Source organism: Microchirus variegatus (genome assembly GCF_963457635.1).
Source record: "Microchirus variegatus genome assembly, chromosome: 19".
NCBI classification, from domain to species: Eukaryota; Metazoa; Chordata; class Actinopteri; order Pleuronectiformes; family Soleidae; genus Microchirus; species Microchirus variegatus.
In genome coordinates this window covers 2,974,855-2,997,762 of record NC_139820.1, presented here as the reverse complement: position 1 = coordinate 2,997,762, position 22,908 = coordinate 2,974,855, and the positions used below count along the sequence as shown (strand labels likewise).

Here is a 22,908-nt window from a genome sequence, read left to right as displayed (position 1 = left end):
GGTCGCCACCGGATCGCTGAATTCGCAAAGCATCATGGGTAATTTCATCTTCCACTTCTTTTTAAGCGCGCATCAGAGCTCACTACATTTTGAGGTGTTGGTTATAAGGGGAAAACATCGCATTTCCCCTTGCTACCCACCTACACGTGAACGCGCAAAATGTAGGGTTAGGGCAAAAATGTAGGGTTAGGGCAAAAATGTAGGGTTAGGGCAAAAATGTAGGGCCTAAGTCTTTTCGCCTTTCTCCGGACAGGAAGCCGAAGTAGAAATCCAGCAGCTGTGCGACGGCTACGCGTGGTTGCTGGACGTTCACTTGTTTCTAAGCGAGTGGAGTCGAGCCTCGTTGGAGTCCATGATGGGACGGCCCGCTTCAGAGTACGAGGAGACCGCTGAGAGGATCCGTAATTGGGCTGAAAGAATCGACTCCCTTCCCTCATCAGTGTCGACTTCCAGCCGAGTGTTCGTGATTCACTGCGCCCACACAAAGGAGACTCTCGGTACAGTAAACGCCGGCATTGCCTGAAAGTAATTAAATCTCATCTCCCGTGAGAAAGAGACTCAAAACTTTGTGCTCGGGTAATTATTGTTCCAAGGTTATTTACAATAGCACATTTAAGCTTTACCGCTTTAAATTATCCGTGTTTTCTTTTTTCCCCCCCAGGGCGACGGCTGAGTCTCATCGAAGAGCAAACGCTGAAGCAGCTCGTGGAACAGACTGAGCTTCGCTCGACGAGTCTCGCGTCGGACCTGGAAAAGACGGCGGCTGAACTCCGGACCGATCCAAAAGACTTATTTGACCTCTCCAATTATGCCTCTCGGGTACAGGAACTCCCCGTCACCGAGTGGCATGAAAAAATAAAACGTTACACGGCGCAAAGTGGAAATATCGGTTATGCCCCAGATTTCCGGTGTCTTTACCTGCAACGCTTGATGGAAAATTCAGATCCTCCGAGACTCATCTCTTGGTCACGCACTCGCGTTTAATTGAATTATTCATCCCCAAGGGCTCAGCCTCGTCGGAGCAAGATGTGTTTCCGAATTTAGATTTCATTATCCGAGAATAATCGGGAAATGCATATTCCGTTAAGGGTCCTCGGTGCTTTTATTTGAAGACACACGGGGGGGGGGAATCTGCGCTGGTGTGTACTTAAGTAATTGGCAGACGTAAGCACTAAGAGTTACTGCACAATGCAGATTATTCAGGTCAGAGCACAACTATTTTGTTTGTTTGTGTTGTTTCTTAAGTGGTTTTTTACAGCAGTTGACATCTCTAACTGCCTCATATTAGACTGAATTATCAGTTAGCTACTATATGTCACACGTTTGCAGCATTCTTATGTAAAACTGAAGTTAAAGGCTTTTTAAACTGGTAAAATTATCCTTTTATTTCGTGCAGGTGAGGGAGTCGCTGAAGACGCTGACCGACAGGCAGACGCAGTTGGAGTACATTCGCTCCCTGAAGCTCGTTATTTGCACAAACTATAGACAAATGAATGAGCAGGAGCTGGAGTTGGAACAAAAGGTCTGCATTCAAAATAATATATATATCATTACAGCTCAATGTTGACAGTGAGTCTCTTCCACAGGGGGGTCTGGGGGGGTTAGACCCCCCTGATTAACACTCCAGACCCCCTGAAAGCCTCAAAGGCAAAATTTGAGGGGGGTCTAAACTAGGGCTGGACGATTAATTCATGATTTTGATTTTGGCTTCTCACGATCGTTCAAACAAAAAATTATGGAAAAAATATTTTTTTCTAAAAAAAATTTCTTCATATTTTTTTGGAAACTCGAGGTCTCAACTTTGAAACTCGAGATTTCCAAAAAAAAAAAAAGTTTCTTTTTTCCTCATGTCACTTCGTGTCTATTAATCATGATTTCAATATCAGTCAAAAATAATTGTGACTAATATTTTTGCCATAATGGTCCAGCCCTAGTTTAATGCCTAAGTTAATGGATATTTCGCACACTGGTCTCTTCTCTGTTCTCTTACACTTAGATGCTCGGCTTGTGGGATCGCTTTACGCCCTTCTTGAAGGAAGCAGACGGCGTCGTACGCCAAAGTCTGCCTTCGGCGTCCAACGCGCTCGACAAAATGGTCTCGTTTATGCTCCGGGACCTCAAAAACGTCACCTCTAAAGCGACGTCTGGACCCTACGTGGAGCCGGCGCAGAACGCCAAAGAGATGGTCTCCGAACTGACGACGATGTGCCGACACGTGCGCGCTCTGCACGCGAACCTGGAACAACTTAATACAAACAGGCAAAACCTACAAGGTACGATATACGCTACTGTTCAAAAGTTTGGGGTCACCTATACAATTTTGTTGTGTTTTCCATTAAAAGTCCCACTTTTATTCATCAAAAGAGTTGCAAAACGAATAGAAAATATTATCAAGACATTGACAAGATTGGAAATAATGATTTTTATTCAAAATCAAACTGTTTTCAGCTGTGCTAATATCATTGCACAAGGGTTTTCAAGGGTTTTCTAATCATCCAATAGCCTTCTAACGCCATTAGCAAACACAATGTGCCATTAGAACAGTGAAAATGGGCCCGTTATACACCTATGTACATGTAGAATAGTTGTTTACCACATTAACAATGTATAGAGTGTATTTATGATTCATTTAATGTAAATATTTATTGAAAAAAAAAGTGCTTTTCGGGCTGGACAATTATGTGAAAAATATTAGTCACAATTATTTTTGACTGATATTGAAATCATGATTAATAGACACGATATTCATTGATTTCAGAACTTGAGCATTTATTGAGCCCCCGAAGTGACATGAGAAAAAAAAAAAAAAGTTACAACATTTTTTTATTTTTTTTGAAATCTCGAGTTTCCAAGTCGAGATCTCGAGTTTCCAAAAAAATATGAAAAAAAAATTTTTTTTCGAAAACAAAAAGGCATAAATTTTCGGAAACTCCAGATCTCGACTTTCCAATTATGAAAAAAAAATTGAACTTTTTTTTTTTTTTTTTAATTTGAAAAAATCAAATTATGGTGTTTTTGGAGCATAGGAATTGACATACACTTAAAAAAAATAAGGACATTTCAAGGTGACCACAAACTTTTGAACGCTAGTGTACATAATTATTTTTGATTATAAAAGTGTGATAAGGAGTAAGAAATTAAGCCTGTTGCACCAGAAAAGTGTTAAATGTTCCCTTTTTTTCCCAGAATGTGCAGTGGATACGAGTCTTCTAACTGCAGATATTCAGAAACTCACGGCCAGAAAAGAGCTGTGGGAGCTAACGGTCAAATACACGACATGGATGGACGAATGGAAACGGCTGCTTTTGTGCGAGGTAAACCTGTCGAACCTCTCGCGATGATACGATATACGACAATTTGGCTAACGAGTCATTCATTGTCATTTTTTTTTACCGTCAGGTTGTGGTGTCGGACGCTCAGGAGAAGATCGCTAAGTGGTGGCAGCAAGCTATGGCTTTAACTAGCATCATACCTACCCATGATGCAGTGCTGCAGGAGGCTGTGGGGAAACTGAAAAGCCTCAGCAATCAGCTGGCGGTCATATCCCAGCTCCAGAGCCCCGCGCTCAGACAGAAACACTGGAGAGCGATCGTTGAAGGTCAGACGGTCTGCTCGTGTCGTTAGCATTAGCGCTCTCACTGTGAACCACATTGTCTGTGATGGTAATAATATATTCCTTCTCACAGGTTTGGGTCTAGTGTATATCCCTGAGAAGAAGGTCACCGTCGCTGAATTGATGTCTCAGCCGTTTGAAGTTCAACAAAAGCTCTTTGTAAAGGTAAGAGAACCAAAAAAAAAAAAGAGGCTAGACTGGTCTTATAATGAGCTGACATAACACTTTATAAACTTTGTCAGATTTGCGCCGATGCTCAAGCGGAGAGTAAGATGGAGCAGAGCTTTAGAAAGCTCCGACAGAAATGGGAGAGCACACTTTTAGAGCTGGTCGAATACACGCTGTCACAGCCTGAATTGACCGAGGCAGCGAAGCCCGCAGAGGCCGCGGATTCAAAACTCCAAAGTGCCAGTCGACGCCGCTGCGGTGACGCAAGGTTCGCCATCACCGGTAAGACTGAAGAAACAACACTAGGGATGTAACGACGCATCGTGACACGTTTAAAAAATTGACGGTTGACAGAAAAAATTAATCGCGAGATTAATGCGCCGCATGGCACGACGTGTATGTAAATTCCTACGCTCGAAAAACACCTTGAATGCACCCGTGTTACGTGCAGCTGCAGCAAGCGTGTGACGTGTGGAAAATTATTATTTTTTTTTTTTCTCATATATTTTGGAAAGTTGAGATCTCGAGTTTCCAAAAAAATGACATTTCTTTTTTTTTTTTCAATTTTTTTTTTTTCATATGTTTTTGGAAACTCTAGATCTGGACTTTGAAACTCGAGATTTCAAAAAAAAAAAAGAATTTCGTCATTTTTTTTTTTTTCCTCGTCACTTCATTGAATAATCAATGAATATCGTGTCTATTAATCATGATTTCAATATCAGTCAAAAATAATTGTGACTAATATTTTTGCCATAATCGTCCAGCCCTAGTTTAAACAGTGTCATTGAAAAACAGGTTTTTTTTCCTAAAGATCTTTTTAATTTCAGTTTTACATATATGATCTACATACAAAATAAACTTTGCATGCTTTCTTATCTTTTCTACACTTTTTCTAAGAGGACACAAACTGTTTTACAGAGTTTCTGTAAAGAAAGCACCTCTAAGATTTGAGAAAATCGTATCGCGAACAAAAAAATCGTGAACCGTATCGAGTCGTGAGTTGAGTGTATCGTTACATCCCTAAACAACACAAACGCTCTTACGGTTGTGATCGTTTTAGGAAAGTTCAGCTCAAAAGTTTGTGTACGTTCTCTCTCGCTCAGGTCTTCAGACGCACTTTGCCGAGCTGGAGAACGATCTGATGACTCTGTCTTCCATGCTGAGGTCTCCTCACAGCGCCGAGTTCAGGCAGCAGATGGGAGAGTGGGTGCAGTCGCTGCAGGAGCTCGGTGAATAAATTAATCAAGACAAATAAGACGTATTTTCACTAATTGCTTTCCAAGGTGCATTCACGACGTCTTGTCATGTTAACAGAGAAGCTGCTCGACTTGCTCGAAAGATACCAGCAAACGTGGACCTTCCTGTCGATGAACGAAACGTTCTTTACCGTTCAAAGATCGGATCTGGTACGTGCCGTATTTGTGACGTTCATGTGTTTTACAGCTTTGCTCAAATGTTATGTTTTTACACATGTATGTTTCTTCATAGCTGGAGCAGTTCAAATCAGCCGATGGGACATTTCAGGATGTGATGCACACGATATCGCGCAACGCACACGCGTTGAACTTGGTCCGTTCCCTAAAAACGAACGACGAAGTTCGTCGTCTTTGTCAGAGACTCGGAGACGGTTTGTCGACAATGGAAGCACTTTGCGACCACATGGTGGACGTCCTGGACGTCCTGCGAGAACGATGTCCAAGACTCTGGTTCCTAAGCGACAGGGAAGTGATCCAGCTGCTCTCCTGTCGCTCGGAGCCGTCGGCGCTGGAACCCTTTGTGCGCAAATGCTTTCGAGGCGTACGCAGTCTGGAAGTTCAGGGTAACGCAAGGAAATCTGGAGGCGACAAGCCGACGAAGGTGCTCGGGGTTTTCGCCGACCTCCGGGAGCACGTCGCCTTTCTGTCTCCTGTGGAGCAAAATCTAGACGCCTTGGTTTGGCTGTGTACATTTGAGAAGCAGCTAAAGCTAACCATGGTGCATCTTCTCAATCGACTTGAACCGCAGAGTCGGGATTTGCCACACGAGGCGCAAACTGCGCTGGATCGACTGCGCGCGTACCCTCTCCAGTGTGTGCTGGTGGCCGAAGAGGCGGCGTGGTACAGCGCTCTTCAAGAGGCTTTTCAGGAATGGAGCCCAGCTAAGCTGAACGCGTTAAAGACGCGCAACTCCGACAAACTGCAAACCCTTTGCCGATACCTTCGGGATAGCCTGGCTCGAAGTGAGTCTCTGATTTCTACGTATAGGATCGCGTGTCTCCGCGCCTTGGCGCAGCTGACGATGAACCACGCTCAACAGCTCGCTCGGCTCACGGCGGCGCAGCAGCGCGAGCCGGCGTCGTCCTTCGAGTGGCTGAGTTTGACGAAGTATCGCATCGTCGGTTCGAAAGCTCCGAAAGGCGACGACGGATCGGGGTGTCACGTAGATGTTTTCGACCATCGCTTCCAGTACGGCTACGAATACGGCGGTCCCGAAGACCGGGAGATGGCGCATACTCCCGCTACAGATAGGGCCAAACTGGGGGTCCTCGTTGCGCTGAGGAGCCACCGATGTGGCTTTGTGAGCGGTCCTTGTATGTCGGGGAAGACGAAGACCGTGACCCAGCTGGGGAAAGCGCTGGGGCGGCAGGTCGTCGTCGTGCAGTGTTCGCCAAGCGCGAGACCGGGTGTTGTCCAGCAGATGCTGTTTGGCGCCCTGCAAACCGGAGCGTGGCTTCTGCTGGACTCTGTGGACCTGCTAACACAAGAGGCGCTGTCCTTTCTGGGGCAGCGTCTGTTAGACGTTCACCAGTCCTTGTGCAGATCGACTCCTGATGGAGTCGCAAACGTCGATCTCGCGGGAAAACGTATTTCTGTAAATCCCAACTACGGGTGTGTTCTCGTCTCCTCAACGGGATTCGCATCCGATCTCCCAGAGAGTCTGCGGTTCGCGACAAGACCGGTGGCGTTGACCCATCCAGATTACAGGATCATCGCAGAAGTCATGCTGACTTCCGTTGGCTTCTCAGACGCCGTGTCTTTGAGCCGCCGTCTGGTTTCTCTCCTCAGCCTGTCAAAGGATTTCATCACTAAATACCAGAGCTGCTATCTCGTTGTTTTGCAGAGGATAATCTCCACCTCTGAATTGTACTTCAAACAAAGTTTGAGGCAACAAAGAACTTCAAATGAGGGTAAAAGATCAGCTCAAAATGTGACCGTGGAGCCTGAGAAAGGTCATTCCAGATTGTGCGACATCAAACGGAGCTTAACGGAGGAAACGGCGCTGGTCAAAGCGATCCTTTCCGTCCTGTTTCCCGTCCTCTGCGACCACGGGAAGGCATCGCAGTTCCGCGCGATTTTCAAGGATTCGTTTCCCATCGCGTCCCAGTTTCCTTTCCCCCGACGCAACTTTGAGGAAGAAGAAGAAGAAACGAAGCAGCTTAAAGACGCAGTCGCGGGAGAATTGCGAAGGAACGGGTTCCGCCCCGATTCGGAAACCGCGCGCGACACACTCACGCTTCACCAGACGATGTATTGTCGGGCGGTTTTGCTCGTAGGCCCCTCGGGGAGTGGAAAGACGACCTGTTATCGCTCTCTCGCTGGAGCGCTCAACAGTTTGGCCGCGAAGGAAATGGAATACGCGTTTGAGAAGAACCGTAAGGCGTGTTGTTCAAACTGGAACTCGGTGGACGCCGTGGTTTTATTCCCTAATGCCATGTCCCACAGTGAGCTATTTGGCTTCTTCTGCGGTCAAAGAGGATGGCGAGATGGAGCCGTTCCAAAAGTGCTGAGATGTTCAGAGCGATTTAATAATATGTGTGACATTGAGATGAAAAATCATCACAAACATGCAGTGAAATGGCTTGTAATGGACGGGGAGCCTGTGGGGAAACCAGGATGGTTAGATCACTTAACCACACTCTGCGATTCCGACGATCCGTTCCTCTTCTTGCCGTCCGGTGAAAAACTCGCGCCGTCCCAAAAGCGCCTGAAGCTACTGATGGAGGTCACGGACCTGAGCGACGCGACTCCATCCGCCGTGACTCGCTGTGGCCTCGTTCATTTCACCGGCGCCGACGTGTGGAAGGCTGTTTGGGAGAAAGAATCCGACGCCCTCTCCCGCGATTACGGACTCGACCGAGGAACCGCGAAGATGTGGAATCGTCTCGCCGCGGATCTTTTCTCCAGCACTCTGAGTTTGCTGAGGCAAAACGCTTTAACCTCCGTCACCCACAGCAACGGACAACATCTTACAAGCCCCATGTGTGGACTTGTCGAAATTATGTCACTTGTGCGAATCCTGTACGCCCTCCTACATCACTTTGGGAATGAAGCCGAGGCAACACAAGGAGACGAAAGAGGTAAATCGTCACGATTCACAACTGTTTATAACCTTGTCAAAGCAGTGGTTTTAACATAATAATGTTCTCTACCAACAGATACTAGAATACCAGGTGTAGATAGCAAGCTGCGCACCAGAAACATGTTTCTGTTGGCTTATATTTGGGGATTTGGTGGACACCTTCATCCTTGGTAGGAGAAATACTCAACAGTTATACACTACCCTTCAAAAGTTTGGGGTCACTTAGAAAAATGGAATGGAATGGAATGGAATATAAGGTATATTGGGTGCATAGAGGCCCATTTCCACTGTTCTAATGGTACATTGTGTTTGCTAATGGCGCTAGAAGGCTATTGGATGATGAGAAAACCCTTGTGCAATGATGTTAGCACAGCTGAAAACAGTTTTATTTGGAATGAAAATCATTATTTCTAATCTTGTCGATGTCTTCACTATATTTTCTATTAATTTTTCAACTCTTTTGATGGAAAACACAACAAAAACTGTATGGGTGACCTCAAACTTTTCAACGGTAGTGTATTCAAATACAAACGTAATCCCAGAAGCCTTCACAATGAATATCGCTAACCAATGTCATTCATATTTTTGGTTTCCTTCAGTCACTGGCCACAGTTTGACTCGCTCGTCCGCCAAGTGCTTTTTTCTTGCCGCTACAAAATCGTGGTTCCAGACGAAGAGAGCGTCTTCGAACACTTTTTTAGCATCGACAGTAAGATGCTCCCCAGCAGCGCGCTTTCAATCACTCCCAAGGTTTGTCTTTCAACACCGTCTAATTGTAAAATACAAAACGTTGTGATGACTGACGAACTAACGACGTGTCTTTTGAAAAATGCACAGCGTGGGAGCTACACCTACCTCCTGAACCTCATGTTGGAGGCCAACCAGCCGGTGTTGCTTGCGGGAGAACCCTGCTCTGGAAAAACCACCGTGTGCCGCTCGTTGCTGAGCTTCGACAAACCCCATGTTAGCCTGCCGGGCAGTCCACTTCTGAGCTCCAGAGACCTGCGCGCTATACTGAGTAATGTCGACACTGTCGGTTCTGCGACCAAGCGGCCAAGGCTGCTCGTGTTTGTGGATGATTTGCACGAAGCCCCCTGTGGTGAGTAACGTCATTTCACTTCATTTTTTGAGTCGTGCTTTAACAAACGTCACTATTCCCGCTTGTAACAGATGCCTTTGGAAAGACGTCGTCTGCCTTGGAATCTCTGCGGCAGAGCATCTCAACGGGAGCGATGCTAACATTTGACGGCGACCACTTGGCGTCGCTGAATTCGGGACGCGTCAAATACATGGCTACCTGTTGCGTCGATCGTCGCCGCCGCAGCGACGCCACGTCGACGCGACTTTTACGCCTCTTCTCCACCTTTGTGCTGCCGCTCCGATCCGCGGACGTTATTTTCTCTTCGGGAGTGCGCGTCTGGCTCAAGCGGACGCCGCTTCGCCAGAGCGGACGCGAGGACGCGGCTCGCCGTATCGCAGCCGCGACGAGAGCTTTGTATCGCGACGTACGCGAGCGGTTCCGACCTACGCCGCAGACGCCGTGCTTCGTGTTCTCGCAGCACGACGTGCAGAAGGTGCTGCAGGGCATGTGCTTGTGGAAGCCTAGCGTTCAAACCGCAGGGACGCTGGAAACAGAGGACTGCGGGCTTCCTCAAGGTCTTAACGTAGCGCGTCTCTGGACGCACGAGTGCATGCGTACCTTTGGTGACAGGCTGTGCTCGGAGGACGAACGCGCAGATCTCGTGTCACTCGTAGCCAGGGTTGCGACAACAAACTTTGGATTCAAATCGGTCGGCGAGCCTCACCCTGACATCGAGGCATCCTTGTCTAAAGCCCATTCTGCAGAAGAAGAAAGCCTAAAAACTCACAGTTTACTTCAGTATATGATGAGCTCGCATGTCTACGGACCCGAGTTGGCAAAAGATCAGCGACCCAACGTCAACTTTAGCTCTTCTTACAAGGAGCAAGACCTCGATGCCGTCCTGCAAAAACTGCCTCTTCTTCTCAGAAACGAGGACATCAACAAAATCACGTCCAGATTGTTCGTGCACAGAGAAAGAGTCACTCAGCTCTTTCACGTACTCAGGGCTCTGCTCGTACCAGGAGGTCACGGCGCGCTACTTAGCTCCGAGAGATTCACCGGCCGCAAAACCACCGTGCGTTTAGCCGCCCGCCTTTCAGGCTACGAGCTGCTGGAGGTGCACGCCGGCAACGAGAACAGCGCGCGCGGAATCCTCAAAGAGGCCGGCAATCGCACGAGAGCGGAGGGCGCTAACGTCGTCGTGCTGGTCCACGAGGACGTCGGCGAGGCCGTCAGAGAGGAAGTGCTGGTGGCCATGGCCCACGGGACCTACCCGGCGCCGCGCGCCGATGAGGAGCTCAAGGACCGCGTTTCCAGGGCGACGGCGGCGGAGACGTCCAGAAAATACCAAATGGACAACTGGATGCTTGATAAGTAAGAAATGACGCAGTCTGAACTTGACCGAGAAGAACCCTGAGGCCAAAAAGAATGCTTTATTTACTCGCGATATGGCTGTTAAAATATGCGTGGAGGTTCAATCTATGTTTCTTTTTATTAAAGGTACTTGAGCCGAGTCCACAGAAATGTCCACGTGTTTCTACTGATGTCCTCGACCACCTCAGAAACAGCTGAAGTCATGAATGTAAGTCACTGTGCGAAATGTGTCCCCCTTAGGTTGTCTAACCCCCTGTGGGGGTTGTCTAAGGGTTAGACAACCCTGATTAACACTGGAGACGCCCTGAAAGCCTCAAAAGAAAAATTTGAGGGGGGTCTAAACTAGGGCTGGACAATTAATTGAATTTTATTCATGATTTTGATTTTGGCTTCTCACGATCATGAAAACATTGCACCCGTGTTATGCGCAGCTGCAGCAAGCGTGACGTTTGTATGTATTTTGGAAACTCCAGATCTCGAGTTTCCAAAAAATAATTAACTTCTAAAAAATATTTTTTCATGAAAAAAATCATTTTTTCCATCATTTTTTGGAAAGTCGAGATCTCAACTTTCCCAAAAAAATATGAAAAAAAAAAATCATAATTTTTTGGAAACTCGAGATCTCGACTTTCCAAAAAAGATATGAAAAAAACATATTTTTAAAGAAAATTCTTTTTTTGAAAAAAAATAATAAATTTGAAAAACAAAACATTTTTGAAAAAAAGAAAATTGAAAAAAAAAACATTTCATCATTTTCAGATTTTTTTCTCGAGTTTCCAAAATATATGAAATTTTTTTTTGGAAAAAACCACTTCCACCTTTTTAATTCAAGCCCATGTTGAAGATGTTGTCTTCAATAACCGACATAAATGAACAATGTTTTTTTCCATTTCGTGACCCAGAGACAAATGACGAAGGCGCTGAGACTGTGCTGCTGTGTCGAGGTTTACAGGCCGTGGTCCGGTCCATCTTTGACCGAAGTCGCTGCTCAGTGCCTGAAAACCAGTCGCCACTTAACAGGCGAGTCATTTCTCAAACGTAGACTTTGTTGTTGTTGTTGTTGCTCCACATCTGTTTACCCCTTTTGTTTTTAATCAACAGTGAAGGCAGAAACCTCAGTGGCCGCTCTGTGTGCGGCGATGGCAGGAATCCACCAGTCTGCACGACGGTACGCGTCCGTCCTTCTCGACGCCCGGCAGAGTTTTAGCCCTCAAACGTACACTGAGTTCATCGCACACTTTGACTTCCTCTGCAAACACCTGCACACGACCTGTCAGGACAGAACCAACAGGTAATTAGTCACTTTTTTTCATGATTAAAACAAGATTTCTGCTCGTTTTAGCTTCTTAAATGAACATTTCCTGGTTTGACAAACAATGTTCAACGTTTTTTAACGTTTTCTGACATTTTATGGACCAAACCATTAGTCGAGAAAATAATCGACGGATTAATCGATTATGAAAATCATCGTTAGTTGCAGCTCTACTGTCTATGGAGCTAATAAACACAGAAAGGATTCACATTCAAGAGGCGGGAAAGAGCGAATTAGTAGACGATTCATTTACTAACAATTCAATTACGAGACGGTTTGTGCAATTGGAAAAATCCTAATCCCAAACAGTTTCTTAAAGCTGTAGAAGTTGTGCGTTTAAGCCAACGTGACATGTACATATTTTCCATTTCTGCCCTGTTTTTGGACAAAAGATATCAGAAAATGTTATTTTAAATGTGTTTTATACTGTTCAAAAATCAAAATGAACACGTCACAGTTGTTTTTCTTCACTTTAAATTGTTCAAACACGACTTTAACGTGCAGCAAATTGTCAATAACTGCCACAGATTGCATAATTAATCTGGAAAAATGGGTATAATTAGGGTTCTAACTGGGACCCTTTTGGAGAGTTCCACCAAGAACCCTTCTAAAACCCTTTATTCAGGAAATTGGTTTTAAAGGGTTCTCTGGATCAAAACCATTGGAACCATTAGTGTTACCAAGAACCCTTGAAAAACCCTTTTCTTCGGGAAAGGGTTTTTCAGAAGCAAATGGTTCCAGGTAGAACCTCAGCCCTTGTAGAGGAACCCTTTTGGAACCCTTATTTCTTAGTGTAGATCATATAGATTAGATAAATTTACCACCATTTAATACAAAAAAAATAAAAAATCAGTATCTGTTTTCCAGGATTTCCTCTGTTTTGTCCGCGTCGGATGTTCTGAACGACGCCGCTCTTCACAGTCGGCGACGCGTAGAACGACTGAAGGAGGAGTTTGCCGAGAAACAGAAGGTAATTTTAACAGAGAGATTATTACGATTGACGACTGAGATTAATATTCTGTGTCGCGTTATCGCCTGCTGCAATTTTTTAGTGATTTAAACCACCTTGTACGCAGTATTTTCACTCCGCGGGCTGTTGTTTATTTATGTATTTAACATGATTAACAGTGAAGTGAGTGGAGTATAATAAAGGTTCACCCTCAGTTTATTCATCCTTCAGCTTGAGAACGTTCTTCTCGGAGCGTTAGACGAGCAGAAAGTCAAACTGGAGGAAGCGCGGCAGAACCGTCTGAGGGAGGAGAAGAGCTCGTACGACCTGGAGGAGCAGATCGGTCGCGTTCAGGAACAGGTCGGCGTACGATCGTCGTACTTGTTCGAAGGTCACATCCTGCGGAACAGAATATGAGTTTAATCAATCTGTTTAACCCTCAAAGGTGAGGCCCGCGTTCCTGTGCGGCCTCAGCGTTCTGAAGTGTCTGAATCCGTCAGATTTGGAGGAGGTGCGGCGCTACAGAGATCCGCCCGACGCCGTGGTGACGGTCATGGACGCCGTCTGTCTGCTCTTCGGTCGTCCGCCGGGCTGGGAGAGCGCCAAACAGCTGCTGGGACAGTCCAACTTTTTCCAAGTAAGGGGGGAAAAAACTAGTTTAAAATATGTATTTCATACTGTTTTTTTAAGGTTTGCTCCTGTGGTCTTTCTGAAATCAAAACGATTAAATCCTGATTATTTATCAGATTTAGGAGACGACAGCTATATACGAGTTCGGAAAATGTTAAAATTTGCGTATATAAGAAAAAGGTCAAAAAGACCAATTCAAAGACAATTAAATTTATTAATTTATTAATTTATTAATTTATTAACACAGGTGCACTTTACGTTGCCATAGTTACGCAACAGTTTGTGCTTTTATCGGTGCTAAAATTCCAACGTTTTCTGAAAGCGGAGAAGCTCAACTGTGTGGCTATTACGGTAATTTCGCTAGCGCTGTTAACCTAGTGCTAGCTTAACGCACAACGTGTTTCCATGACTACTGACCAGAAAAAAGACGCGCGTGACGTCATGTTTACGCGCCGCGACACTGTACGCCAGTTAGCCGTGTTAGCTGCATTAGCTCGTTTTGCGTCGTTTAGCGCCGCCTACAGTGGAACTGGAGCGTTCTGTTTATTAAAGGAAAAGTGCAGCGCTAACAAATAACTAGCGTGCCTGTGTACTGCGTATGTGCGCCTCTGTTTTTAAAGTTTAGCGTTACTTTAGAGACTCGCGCGTCTTTTTCGTCAACGTGCGTTAGCGTTGTCGCAGTTAACCGTTGTTATCGCGTTAACGTGCCCAGCACTAGTTTGAAACATTATTTTATATGTTTTGTACTGTTCAAGTTTCAAATGTAACATGTTTGTAACAAACAACTGCAGTGTTTTTCTAAATAAACCTTGTTTTAAATAGTTAAAAAGCTACTTTAACATGCAGTGAATTGTGAATAACTGCCAGATATTGGAAGTTTTTCTGGAAAAATGGGACATATTTTGGTTAAAATAAGCAAAATAATGACTAATAAGCGCATTTTTAAAGAGGTTTAAAGGGCTAAAGAAGTTAAAGCTGCAGTATGTAACCTTTGCCCTTTATGAACTTTAGGATTTGAATGTTTTCAGTCGTCTCACTTTACGAGGAAATTAACACCAAGTAAAATCAGGAAAGGAGTGAAAATCCTGTAAAAAAAAATTACACCGTTAGCATGCATGCTAGCTCTGCTTACTTTTTACTCTTTTTTTTAACAGGAACTGGAATTCTTCGACCGCTTCACGCTGACCGACGAGCAGCTCGAGCAGCTCGCCGCGGTCGTGCACGCTCCCCACTTTGCGCCCGAGTGCGCGCGAGACGCTAGCAAGGCCTGCGAGTCGCTGTGTCGCTGGGCGCGGACGGTGTACGAGTGCTGCCGCGCGCAACGCCGACTGTTGGTCAAGCACCGGCTGGAGGGCCTGGACCGGGAGGCGCGCGGTCGGCTCTACTCGGCCAAGCGGCGCGAGGAGGACGCGCGGCGTCGCCTGGACGAGTTTGAGCGCCGTCTTGGGTTTGCACGAGAGGATTTAGACGAGCGACGGCTGGAGCTGAGCGAGGCCGAGGACGCGGAGAGAGAAGCGGCTGCTAATGTAGAGCAGTTAGCGGCTAACGTCAGAGACTGGAAGGCTGCTGCTCAGGTAGCACACACTCCAGTGTATAGATATAGATATAGAATTTTATCATAATTAGAGCTGCAACTCACGGTTATTTTCATAATCGAGTAATCGATTGGTCCATAAAATGCTGAAAAATGTGAGAAATATGAGAAAAAAAGGTCATAGTCCTGAGAATAAAGTCATATTTCTGAGATTAAAGTCAGATTTATGAGAAAAAAAATTAGATTAGTTATAATTCTGAGGAAAAAAAAGGTCATAATTCTGAGATTAAAATCATATTACTGAGATAAAAGTCATAATTCTGAGAAAAAAAATCTGAGATTAAAGTCATTATTTAGAGGAAAAACGTCATAATTCTGAGATTATAGTCATATTTTTGAGATTAAAGTCATAATTCTGAGATTAAAGTCATAATTCTGAGAAAAAAATCTGAGATTAAAGTCATTATTCAGAGGAAAAACGTCATAATTCTGAGATTAAAGTCATAATTCTGACGAAAAAAATCTGAGATAAAAGTCATTATTCTGAGGGAAAACGTCAGAATTCTGCGAAAAAAATCTGAGATTAAAGTCAGAATTCTGAGAAAATATGAGATTAAAGTTATAATTCTGAGGAAAATAATCTGAGATTGAAGTCATTATTCAGAGGAAAAACGTAATAATTCTGAGATTTAAGTCATTATTCTGAGATTAAAGACATCATTCTGAAATTAAAGTCATAATTAATAATAATAATAATAATAATAATTAATTTAGTCATTGTTTCAGCTCTAGTCTAGATTATTTATTTGTCGTATGGGGCAAAGAAACCTGAAAATATTCACATTGAAGAAGCTGAAACTACCAGAAATCATGTTTTAAAACCGATCTAATATCAAAACAGTTGACGATTAATTTAGAAATCAATGAATAATCGTTATATGTTATTATTCTAATATTCTATATTCTATCATCCCTTCAGGAGGCAGAGACTCACAGCCAAACCTCAGCAGGAGACGCTCTAATCCTGGCTGCAGTCATTGCCTATTTAGGGCCTTTTGAACATCACATTCGCACAGAGCTGCTGAGCAAATGGACAAATCTGTGTCAAACAGGAAGCATCGACTTGAACCCAGAGGATTCCAGAATGTCTCTGTTTACTCAGCCACGCTCTGCAGATCCTCTCCTGCCTCTGGGTTTCCCCGTCCCCGTGTCTGAGAGGCTGCGTCTGGGTCCGGTGTTGGGTTTGAAAGAGTGGCAGCTCCATAGCTCACTGTCCGTCAAACTGGTGGTGGATCTGCTGCTGTGGAGCTACAGGAATCTGCCAGCTCAGCGCTGGCCTCTGCTGGCCGACACGCGGCAGCATCGAGATATCAGGTCCCAGAGCCGACTCAGCACAGGTACGTCCTTCTCAGTGTGCGAAATACACATTAACAATATCAATCAATCAATCAATTATTCATTTAATTCTAAACTTATAGTAGTTATAGTAGTTATACTTAGTATTTATTGAACCACCAAAACTCAACTTTAATTATAATTTAAAAGAACAGCCAGAAATTACAGAGCCCCCGAAGTGACATGAGAAAAAAAATAGACACATTTTTTTTTTCGAAAACTTGAATTTTCAAAAAATGATTAAAAAAAATTGAAGAAATTCACAATTTTTTGGAAACTCGACATCTCGACTTTCCCCCAAAAATATGAAAAAAAAAAAAATTTGAAAAAAAAAAATCATAACTTTTTGGAAACTCGACATCTCGACTTTCCCCCAAAAATATGAAAAAAAAAAAATTTTGAAAAAAAAAAATCATAACTTTTTGGAAACTCGACATCTCGACTTTCCCCAAAAAATATGAAAAAAAAAATTTGGGAAAAAAAAATCATAATTTTTTGGAAACTCAACATCTCGACTTTCCCCCAAAAATATGAAAAAAAAAAGTCATAATTTTTTGGAAACTCGAGATCTCAACTTTCCAAAATATATGAAAAAAAAGGATTTTTTTTTTAAAATCATGAATAAAATTCAATTAATCGTCAGAGCCCTAGTTTAGACCCCCCGCAAATTTTGCATATGAGGCTTTCAGGGGGTCTAGAGTGTTAATCAGGGGGGTCTAACCCCCACAGACCCCCCTGTATTTCGCACAGTGGTCCTTCTGGTCTGTAAATCTTAATCTTAAATCTCTTAATTCTGAATTGTGCTCTGCAGGTGACAGCGTTGAGATTGGTGCAGATTATGGGATGACGGTTCGTGCCGACGATCCAGATCTGATGGATAAGCTTCACGAGGCAGCTCAAAAAGGTGAAGAATAATAATAAAAAAATAATCTCGTTCAGCGTCTGTTTTCACACTTAAATCTTTCTTTGTTTTGCAGGAGTCAGAGTCCGGGTCACTCACGTGGAACAGGCTCTCACCTGCTCTCAGTTTCTGGACACATTGGCGCCCCCTGCTGGCTGTGGCCTTCAGGGGTTAACGCAGCACATTCAGCCAAGCCACCCTGACTTCAGGCTCTTACTGAGCACTGATGTTCCTGTCCCAGTGCTGAGCAGTGGTCAGATTTGAACTTTAAATGTTTTTACATCAGAATTATGAATTTTCTCTTCAGAATTATGACTTTAATCTCAGAATTCTGAATTTAATCTCAGAATTATGACTTTTTTTTCTCAGAATTATGACTTTTTTTCTGCGAATTATGACTTTAATCCCAGAATTCTGAATTGAATCTCATAAATCTGAAGTTAATCTCAGAATAATGACTTTAATCTCAGAATTATGACTTTTTTTCCCTAAGAATTATGACTTTAATCTCAGAATTATGACTTTAATCTCAGAATTCTCAATTTCATCTCAGAATTCTCAATTTCATCTCAGAATTCTCAATTTAATCTCAGAATTCTGACTTTAATCTCAGAATTCTCAATTTAATCTCAGAATTTTGACTTTAATCTCAAATTATGATTTAAATATCGAATTATTACTTGTTTTCTCAGAGTTATGACTTTAATCTCAGAATTATGACTTTAATCTCAGAATTATGACTTTTCTCCTGAGAACAACTTTTTTCTCAGAATTATGACTTTAATCCCAGAATTCTGAATTTAATCTCAGAATTATGACTTTAATCTCAGAATTATGACTCCAATCTCAGAATACTGTCTAAAAATAACACAGAGATAAACTAAGACACAGATCAGTCAGACAGGACACATCTCTTGTGAATAACTGTGAGCACAAACAGTCTGGAAAGTTAACTAAAGAATAATAATGAATTTGAAGCATGAGCTCTTTATGCAAAAGCAGAGATTATTTCTCTAATCTAAAGCTCTTCTCACTTCCTCAGTAATCCATCCGTCCGTCTCGGCTCGTGTGCTCGTGGTCGACGTCTCTCCGAGCTCAGAAGACGTTCAGGAGCTGATGCTGACGCAGCTGCTTCAGTCTGAGAGTAAAGATCTGATGATGAAACACAGACGACTGCAGAGAGACAAACATGTGCTGCAGGAGGCGCTGGACACAGAGAAGGTAACGACACAAACTGACTGTTTAACATTTACCACAACATCCACCAGCTCAACACATACAGAAGTAAAGTCAGCTGCTGTTTTTCTTCTTCTTCCCAATTCTGACTTTAATCTCCGAATTCTGACTTTTTTCCCACAAAATTTTGACAGAATTTGGATTTAAATCTCAGAATTCAGACTTTTTCTTTAATATCAGAATTCAGATTTTTTCTTTAATCTCAGAATTATGACTTTAATCTCAGTTTTATGACTTTCTTTAATCTCAGAGATTTTTACTTTTTCTTTAATCTCAGATTTTTTACTTTTTCTTTAATCTCAGAATTTTTACATTTTCTCAGAATTCTGACTTTTTTCCCCCAGAATTCGGATTTAAATCTCAGAATTCAGACTTTTTCTTTAATCTCAGAATTCTGATTTTTTTCTTTAATCTCAGATTTATTACTTTAATCTCATCTTTATGACTTTAATCTCAGAATTTTTACTTTTTCTTTAAACTCAGATTTCAGACTTTTTCTCAGAATTATGACTTTAATCTCAGAATTATGACTTTAATCTCAGAATTTTGACTTTTTCTTTTATCAGAATTCGGACCTTTTCTCAGAATTTTGACTTTTTCTTTAATCTCAGAATGTTGACTTTTTCTCTGAATTATGACTTCAATCTCAGAATATTGACTTTTTCTTTAATTTTAGAATTCTGTCTATTTTTTAATGTCATACTAAAATTTTTAGTAAAGCAGTTGTGTTATAATCTGTCCACTGTGCACACTCTCGTCTCAGGACGCTCTGATGGACTTCGTCCTGCGCTCGAACGCCTCGCCTCACCTGCGGAGCGATTTCCGCTCACGCGTGATCGTCTTTCAAGAGTCGACGACGAAGCTGCGGATCGAGATCCAGCAGCTGAGCGAGGAGCTGGAATACCACGACGCTGTCGCGGCCGACCTCCGTCGGTCGGCGGCGCTGGCCGCTGCGCTGCACCGCGCTCTCCGCGAGGCGTCCCGCCTTTCCCCCGCGTACCGCTTCTCTTTGAGCGGCTTCGTCGCAGCGCTGCGAGGCGCGTTCGTCGTGAGGGGAAGGCCCTTGGTGTCGTATATCGCCGGAAAGGTCGCGGCGGGGATCGTACCGGAGGTCACGAACCAGATGGTGTCCAGACTGCTCGAACAGTACAGGCCTCGTCTCTTCCAGAGCCACTTCGTCGCGCTGAAGCTGCTGGCGTTTGTCGCCGTGCTCCGTCACGACCGGCTCTGCTCCGAGGGGGAAAGAGCGGCCTTCGTCGGGGGCTTTCGAGACACGGACCGGTCCGTGTTGAGAGCGGAACAGTCCACTGCTTCTCTGCCCGACTGGATCCCACGACACATCCACGCGGATCTCCTCTGCTTGGAGAACATCCCGGCCTTCCGAGGGCTGATTTCCTCTCTTTCCACCTGCCCGGATCGGTGGCAGGAGTACCTGCGCGTGCCGTCCTCCGCCGTCGCGGGCTCCGTTCCCCCGCCCTCGCACTCCCACCTGTCCCTGCTGCAGCGAGCGCTCCTGTGGAAAACGCTGCACCCGCACGGTCTGGAGGAAGTCGCCGACGCCATCGCTTCCTGCCTCGTCTGCCCGATCCCGGCGGCGGCGGCGGCGGCGTCCGAGGCTCCTCACGCCGGGAATCCAGAGGCTCTGTCTCGATTCGTCGCCAAACACGAGGGGCCCGTCGTCCTTATTGGTCCTGGAGGAGATCAGTCCGGGAGGGTGGAGCCTCTTCAGCTCATTAACACACTGGCAGACTGTGGAGCAGGACATGGACGGAAGCAGCAGGTATAATAATGTTCAAGAAATGTCCTTATTCTTGAAGGAAAAGCACTTTTTTTTCAATTAATCTAACATGAAATGAATCATAAATACACTCTATACATTGTTAATGTGGTAAACGACTATTCTAGCTGCAAACGTCTGGTTTTTAATGGAATGTGTACATAGGTGTATAGAGGCCCATTTCCATATGCTAATGCTACATTGTGTTTGCTAATGGCGTTAGAAGGCTATTGGATGATTAGAAAACCCTTGTGCGATGATGCTAGCACAAGCTGAAAACAGCTTTGCTGGTTCTTTGACGAAAGGGTAAAATGATTATTTTGAATAAAAATCATTATTTCCAGTGCCGGGCACGCTTATCGCGTCATCGGCGGTTAGCGGTGTTAAAGGCGCCATATGTAAGAATGTGGCCAAAAACGGTTACTACATTCAAATTCAAAATACAGAGGTCTTTTAGGTGCGGTTTTCTGACGTAACTGGCAACCCGCGGTTGCTCGGCAGCTGAGACTCTACTGACTGCAATGATTGGTAGACGGCGGTAGGTGGCGCCACATGCCAAAACATGATTTGCAGTCTGCAAAATATTTTTTTTTATGCAAATATTTTGGCTGTACTACTGTTCAGAGTTCAGTTTGTTATATGAACATTATTCCTGAGTCTCTGTGACATATTAGGAGGATTTTATGGCCAGTTGCTTTAGATTTATTACATAATGCGCCATTGACGGCGTCAACGTTAGCGCATGACGCGATTCCGTGACGACTGACCAGAAAAAGACGCGCTTACGTGACTCCAGATTGTTAAAATGAGTCTCTAAAGTAACGCTAAGCTTTAAAAACAGAGGCGCACATACGCAGTACACAGGTACGCTGGTTATTTGTAGCGCTAAAGGAGCTAACGCTGCTAACGGAGCTAATGTCTTGACTATATTTTCTATTCATTTTGCAACTCTTTTGATGAATAAAAGCCTGACTTTTAATGGAAAACGCAACAAAAACTGTATAGGTGATGCCCAAACTTTTGAACGGTAGTGATATTTTTCTTATTTTCAGGTCAAGTTTGTGTCTTTCGGAGCTCTGCGTGACGGAGAAATCCTCCCCTCAGCGCTGGAGCAGGCGGTCAGCGACGGTCACTGGTTGGTCTTTCACGGTCATGCGGTCGAACAGTGGGACGACAAAGTCGTGGCTCAGCTCAGTCGCTTCATCGCTCCTTCAAAAGGTGAAGTATACTCCAGTAAGTATATGTATGTTATCACGTGTACGTGGGTGTTTATTTACTCTGTGTTTACGCGTCCGCCATAAACAGAAGAGCCGCGTCGCGTTCACCCATGTTTTCGGTTGTGGTTCATAACGCGAGAGCATGAAATTCACCACGTACCAGGTAAGTGTTTTTTTGTAGAATATCAGTCAAATCATGTTGGTTTTTTTTCTTGTTATTTGCTATTTATATTCATTTAATTTCACCAGGTTTGAATGCGCCTTCAAAAAAGTTGCGTTCGCACACCTGGAGGACAAAAATGTGCTCGAGAAATAATGTTAAATCACCGTTAAATCGCCTTAAATAAGGTTTTTGTCATGATGCGAAAACACAATAAATCAATTTTTGTCAATATACTTCATGGTATATGTGGAAAAATTAGCGCTAACGTTTGTTTATATGCATTTTATTTTTCATATTTCATAAAACACACACAAATTGTATAAATCCTCATCACACACATCAAACATTAATGAATTTTTACAGTTTTTAACCTCTAAATTGAACCTCTAGGTGTCTTAATGCGAGTATTTTCATTAATGTTGTTTACAATAGACAAAAAATCACGAAAAAGGGATAAGATATTCTAGAAATGAAAAGCCAAAACACACAAAAATGTGTCTCGGTGTGTTTAAATTTGAACAAACTATGTAATATCAGTCAAATCGTTTTTGTTTTTCATGTTATTTGCTGTTCTATTCATTCATTTTCAGATTTAAATGACATAATAAATGTTTTTATTATAATTAAACCAGCGACAGTGCGAGCGTGTGCTCTGACGCTGGTCTGTGACTCTGCCGCCGATCTGAAGGACGAGCTAATGTGAGTTATTTAATTTACAGTATTTTATTTTTCTATATATTTATATTCTCTTATAATGTGGGTTCTTTACAATGTAATGTTTATTACTTTTTTTAAGTTATTTACAGTTTTTTATTGTTCTTTAAATTTATATTTTCACATACTTTATTTATCTTTCCGTTCACTATATAACAATATAAAGAGAAAATTAGAATTTTTCTGGCGTATTAACGAACTGTGATTAATCTGATTAATCACAGCTACCCTGTGATTAATCTGATTAGAAATTGTAATCTTTTGACAGCCCTAAAAGTTATTTTACAGATTACAATTACAAATACAATAAAGTAACCTTTAGAGAATTGTCATAATATTATGAGAATAAAGTCGTAATATTGTGAGATAAAAGTCGTAATATTGTGGTATTAAAGTCGGAATCTTTAAAGAATAAAGCCGTAATCTCTCAAGAATAAAGTCGGAATCTTTCAAGAATAAAGTAGGAATCTTTCAAGAATAAAGTCGGAATCTTTCAAGAATAAAGT

General features: G+C 43.3%; 2 protein-coding genes across 2 annotated transcripts in view; both read left to right on the top strand.

Moving 5' to 3' along the window:
* The window catches only part of LOC310940611 (extracellular serine/threonine protein kinase FAM20C-like), a gene marked incomplete at its 3' end in the record, with an annotated part of 42,357 nt that overhangs the window by 16,477 nt on the left and 2,972 nt on the right, over positions 1–22,908 (top strand). The gene's annotated exons all lie outside the window — the stretch shown is intronic.
* The window catches only part of dnhd1 (dynein heavy chain domain 1), a gene marked incomplete at both ends in the record, with an annotated part of 29,045 nt that overhangs the window by 5,639 nt on the left and 498 nt on the right, over positions 1–22,908 (top strand). Inside the window, 28 exon segments of the mRNA XM_083906247.1 lie at positions 254–497; positions 662–819; positions 1,397–1,522; positions 1,997–2,273; positions 3,187–3,314; positions 3,400–3,598; positions 3,687–3,778; positions 3,856–4,063; positions 4,885–5,010; positions 5,096–5,187; positions 5,270–8,117; positions 8,196–8,289; positions 8,719–8,869; positions 8,957–9,218; positions 9,290–10,574; positions 10,701–10,782; positions 11,477–11,612; positions 11,676–11,865; positions 12,754–12,856; positions 13,067–13,195; positions 13,281–13,472; positions 14,620–15,039; positions 15,979–16,396; positions 17,206–17,298; positions 17,372–17,548; positions 18,338–18,516; positions 19,295–20,311; positions 21,361–21,531. Coding sequence (XP_083762373.1) covers positions 254–497; positions 662–819; positions 1,397–1,522; positions 1,997–2,273; positions 3,187–3,314; positions 3,400–3,598; positions 3,687–3,778; positions 3,856–4,063; positions 4,885–5,010; positions 5,096–5,187; positions 5,270–8,117; positions 8,196–8,289; positions 8,719–8,869; positions 8,957–9,218; positions 9,290–10,574; positions 10,701–10,782; positions 11,477–11,612; positions 11,676–11,865; positions 12,754–12,856; positions 13,067–13,195; positions 13,281–13,472; positions 14,620–15,039; positions 15,979–16,396; positions 17,206–17,298; positions 17,372–17,548; positions 18,338–18,516; positions 19,295–20,311; positions 21,361–21,531 — 9,597 coding nt within the window.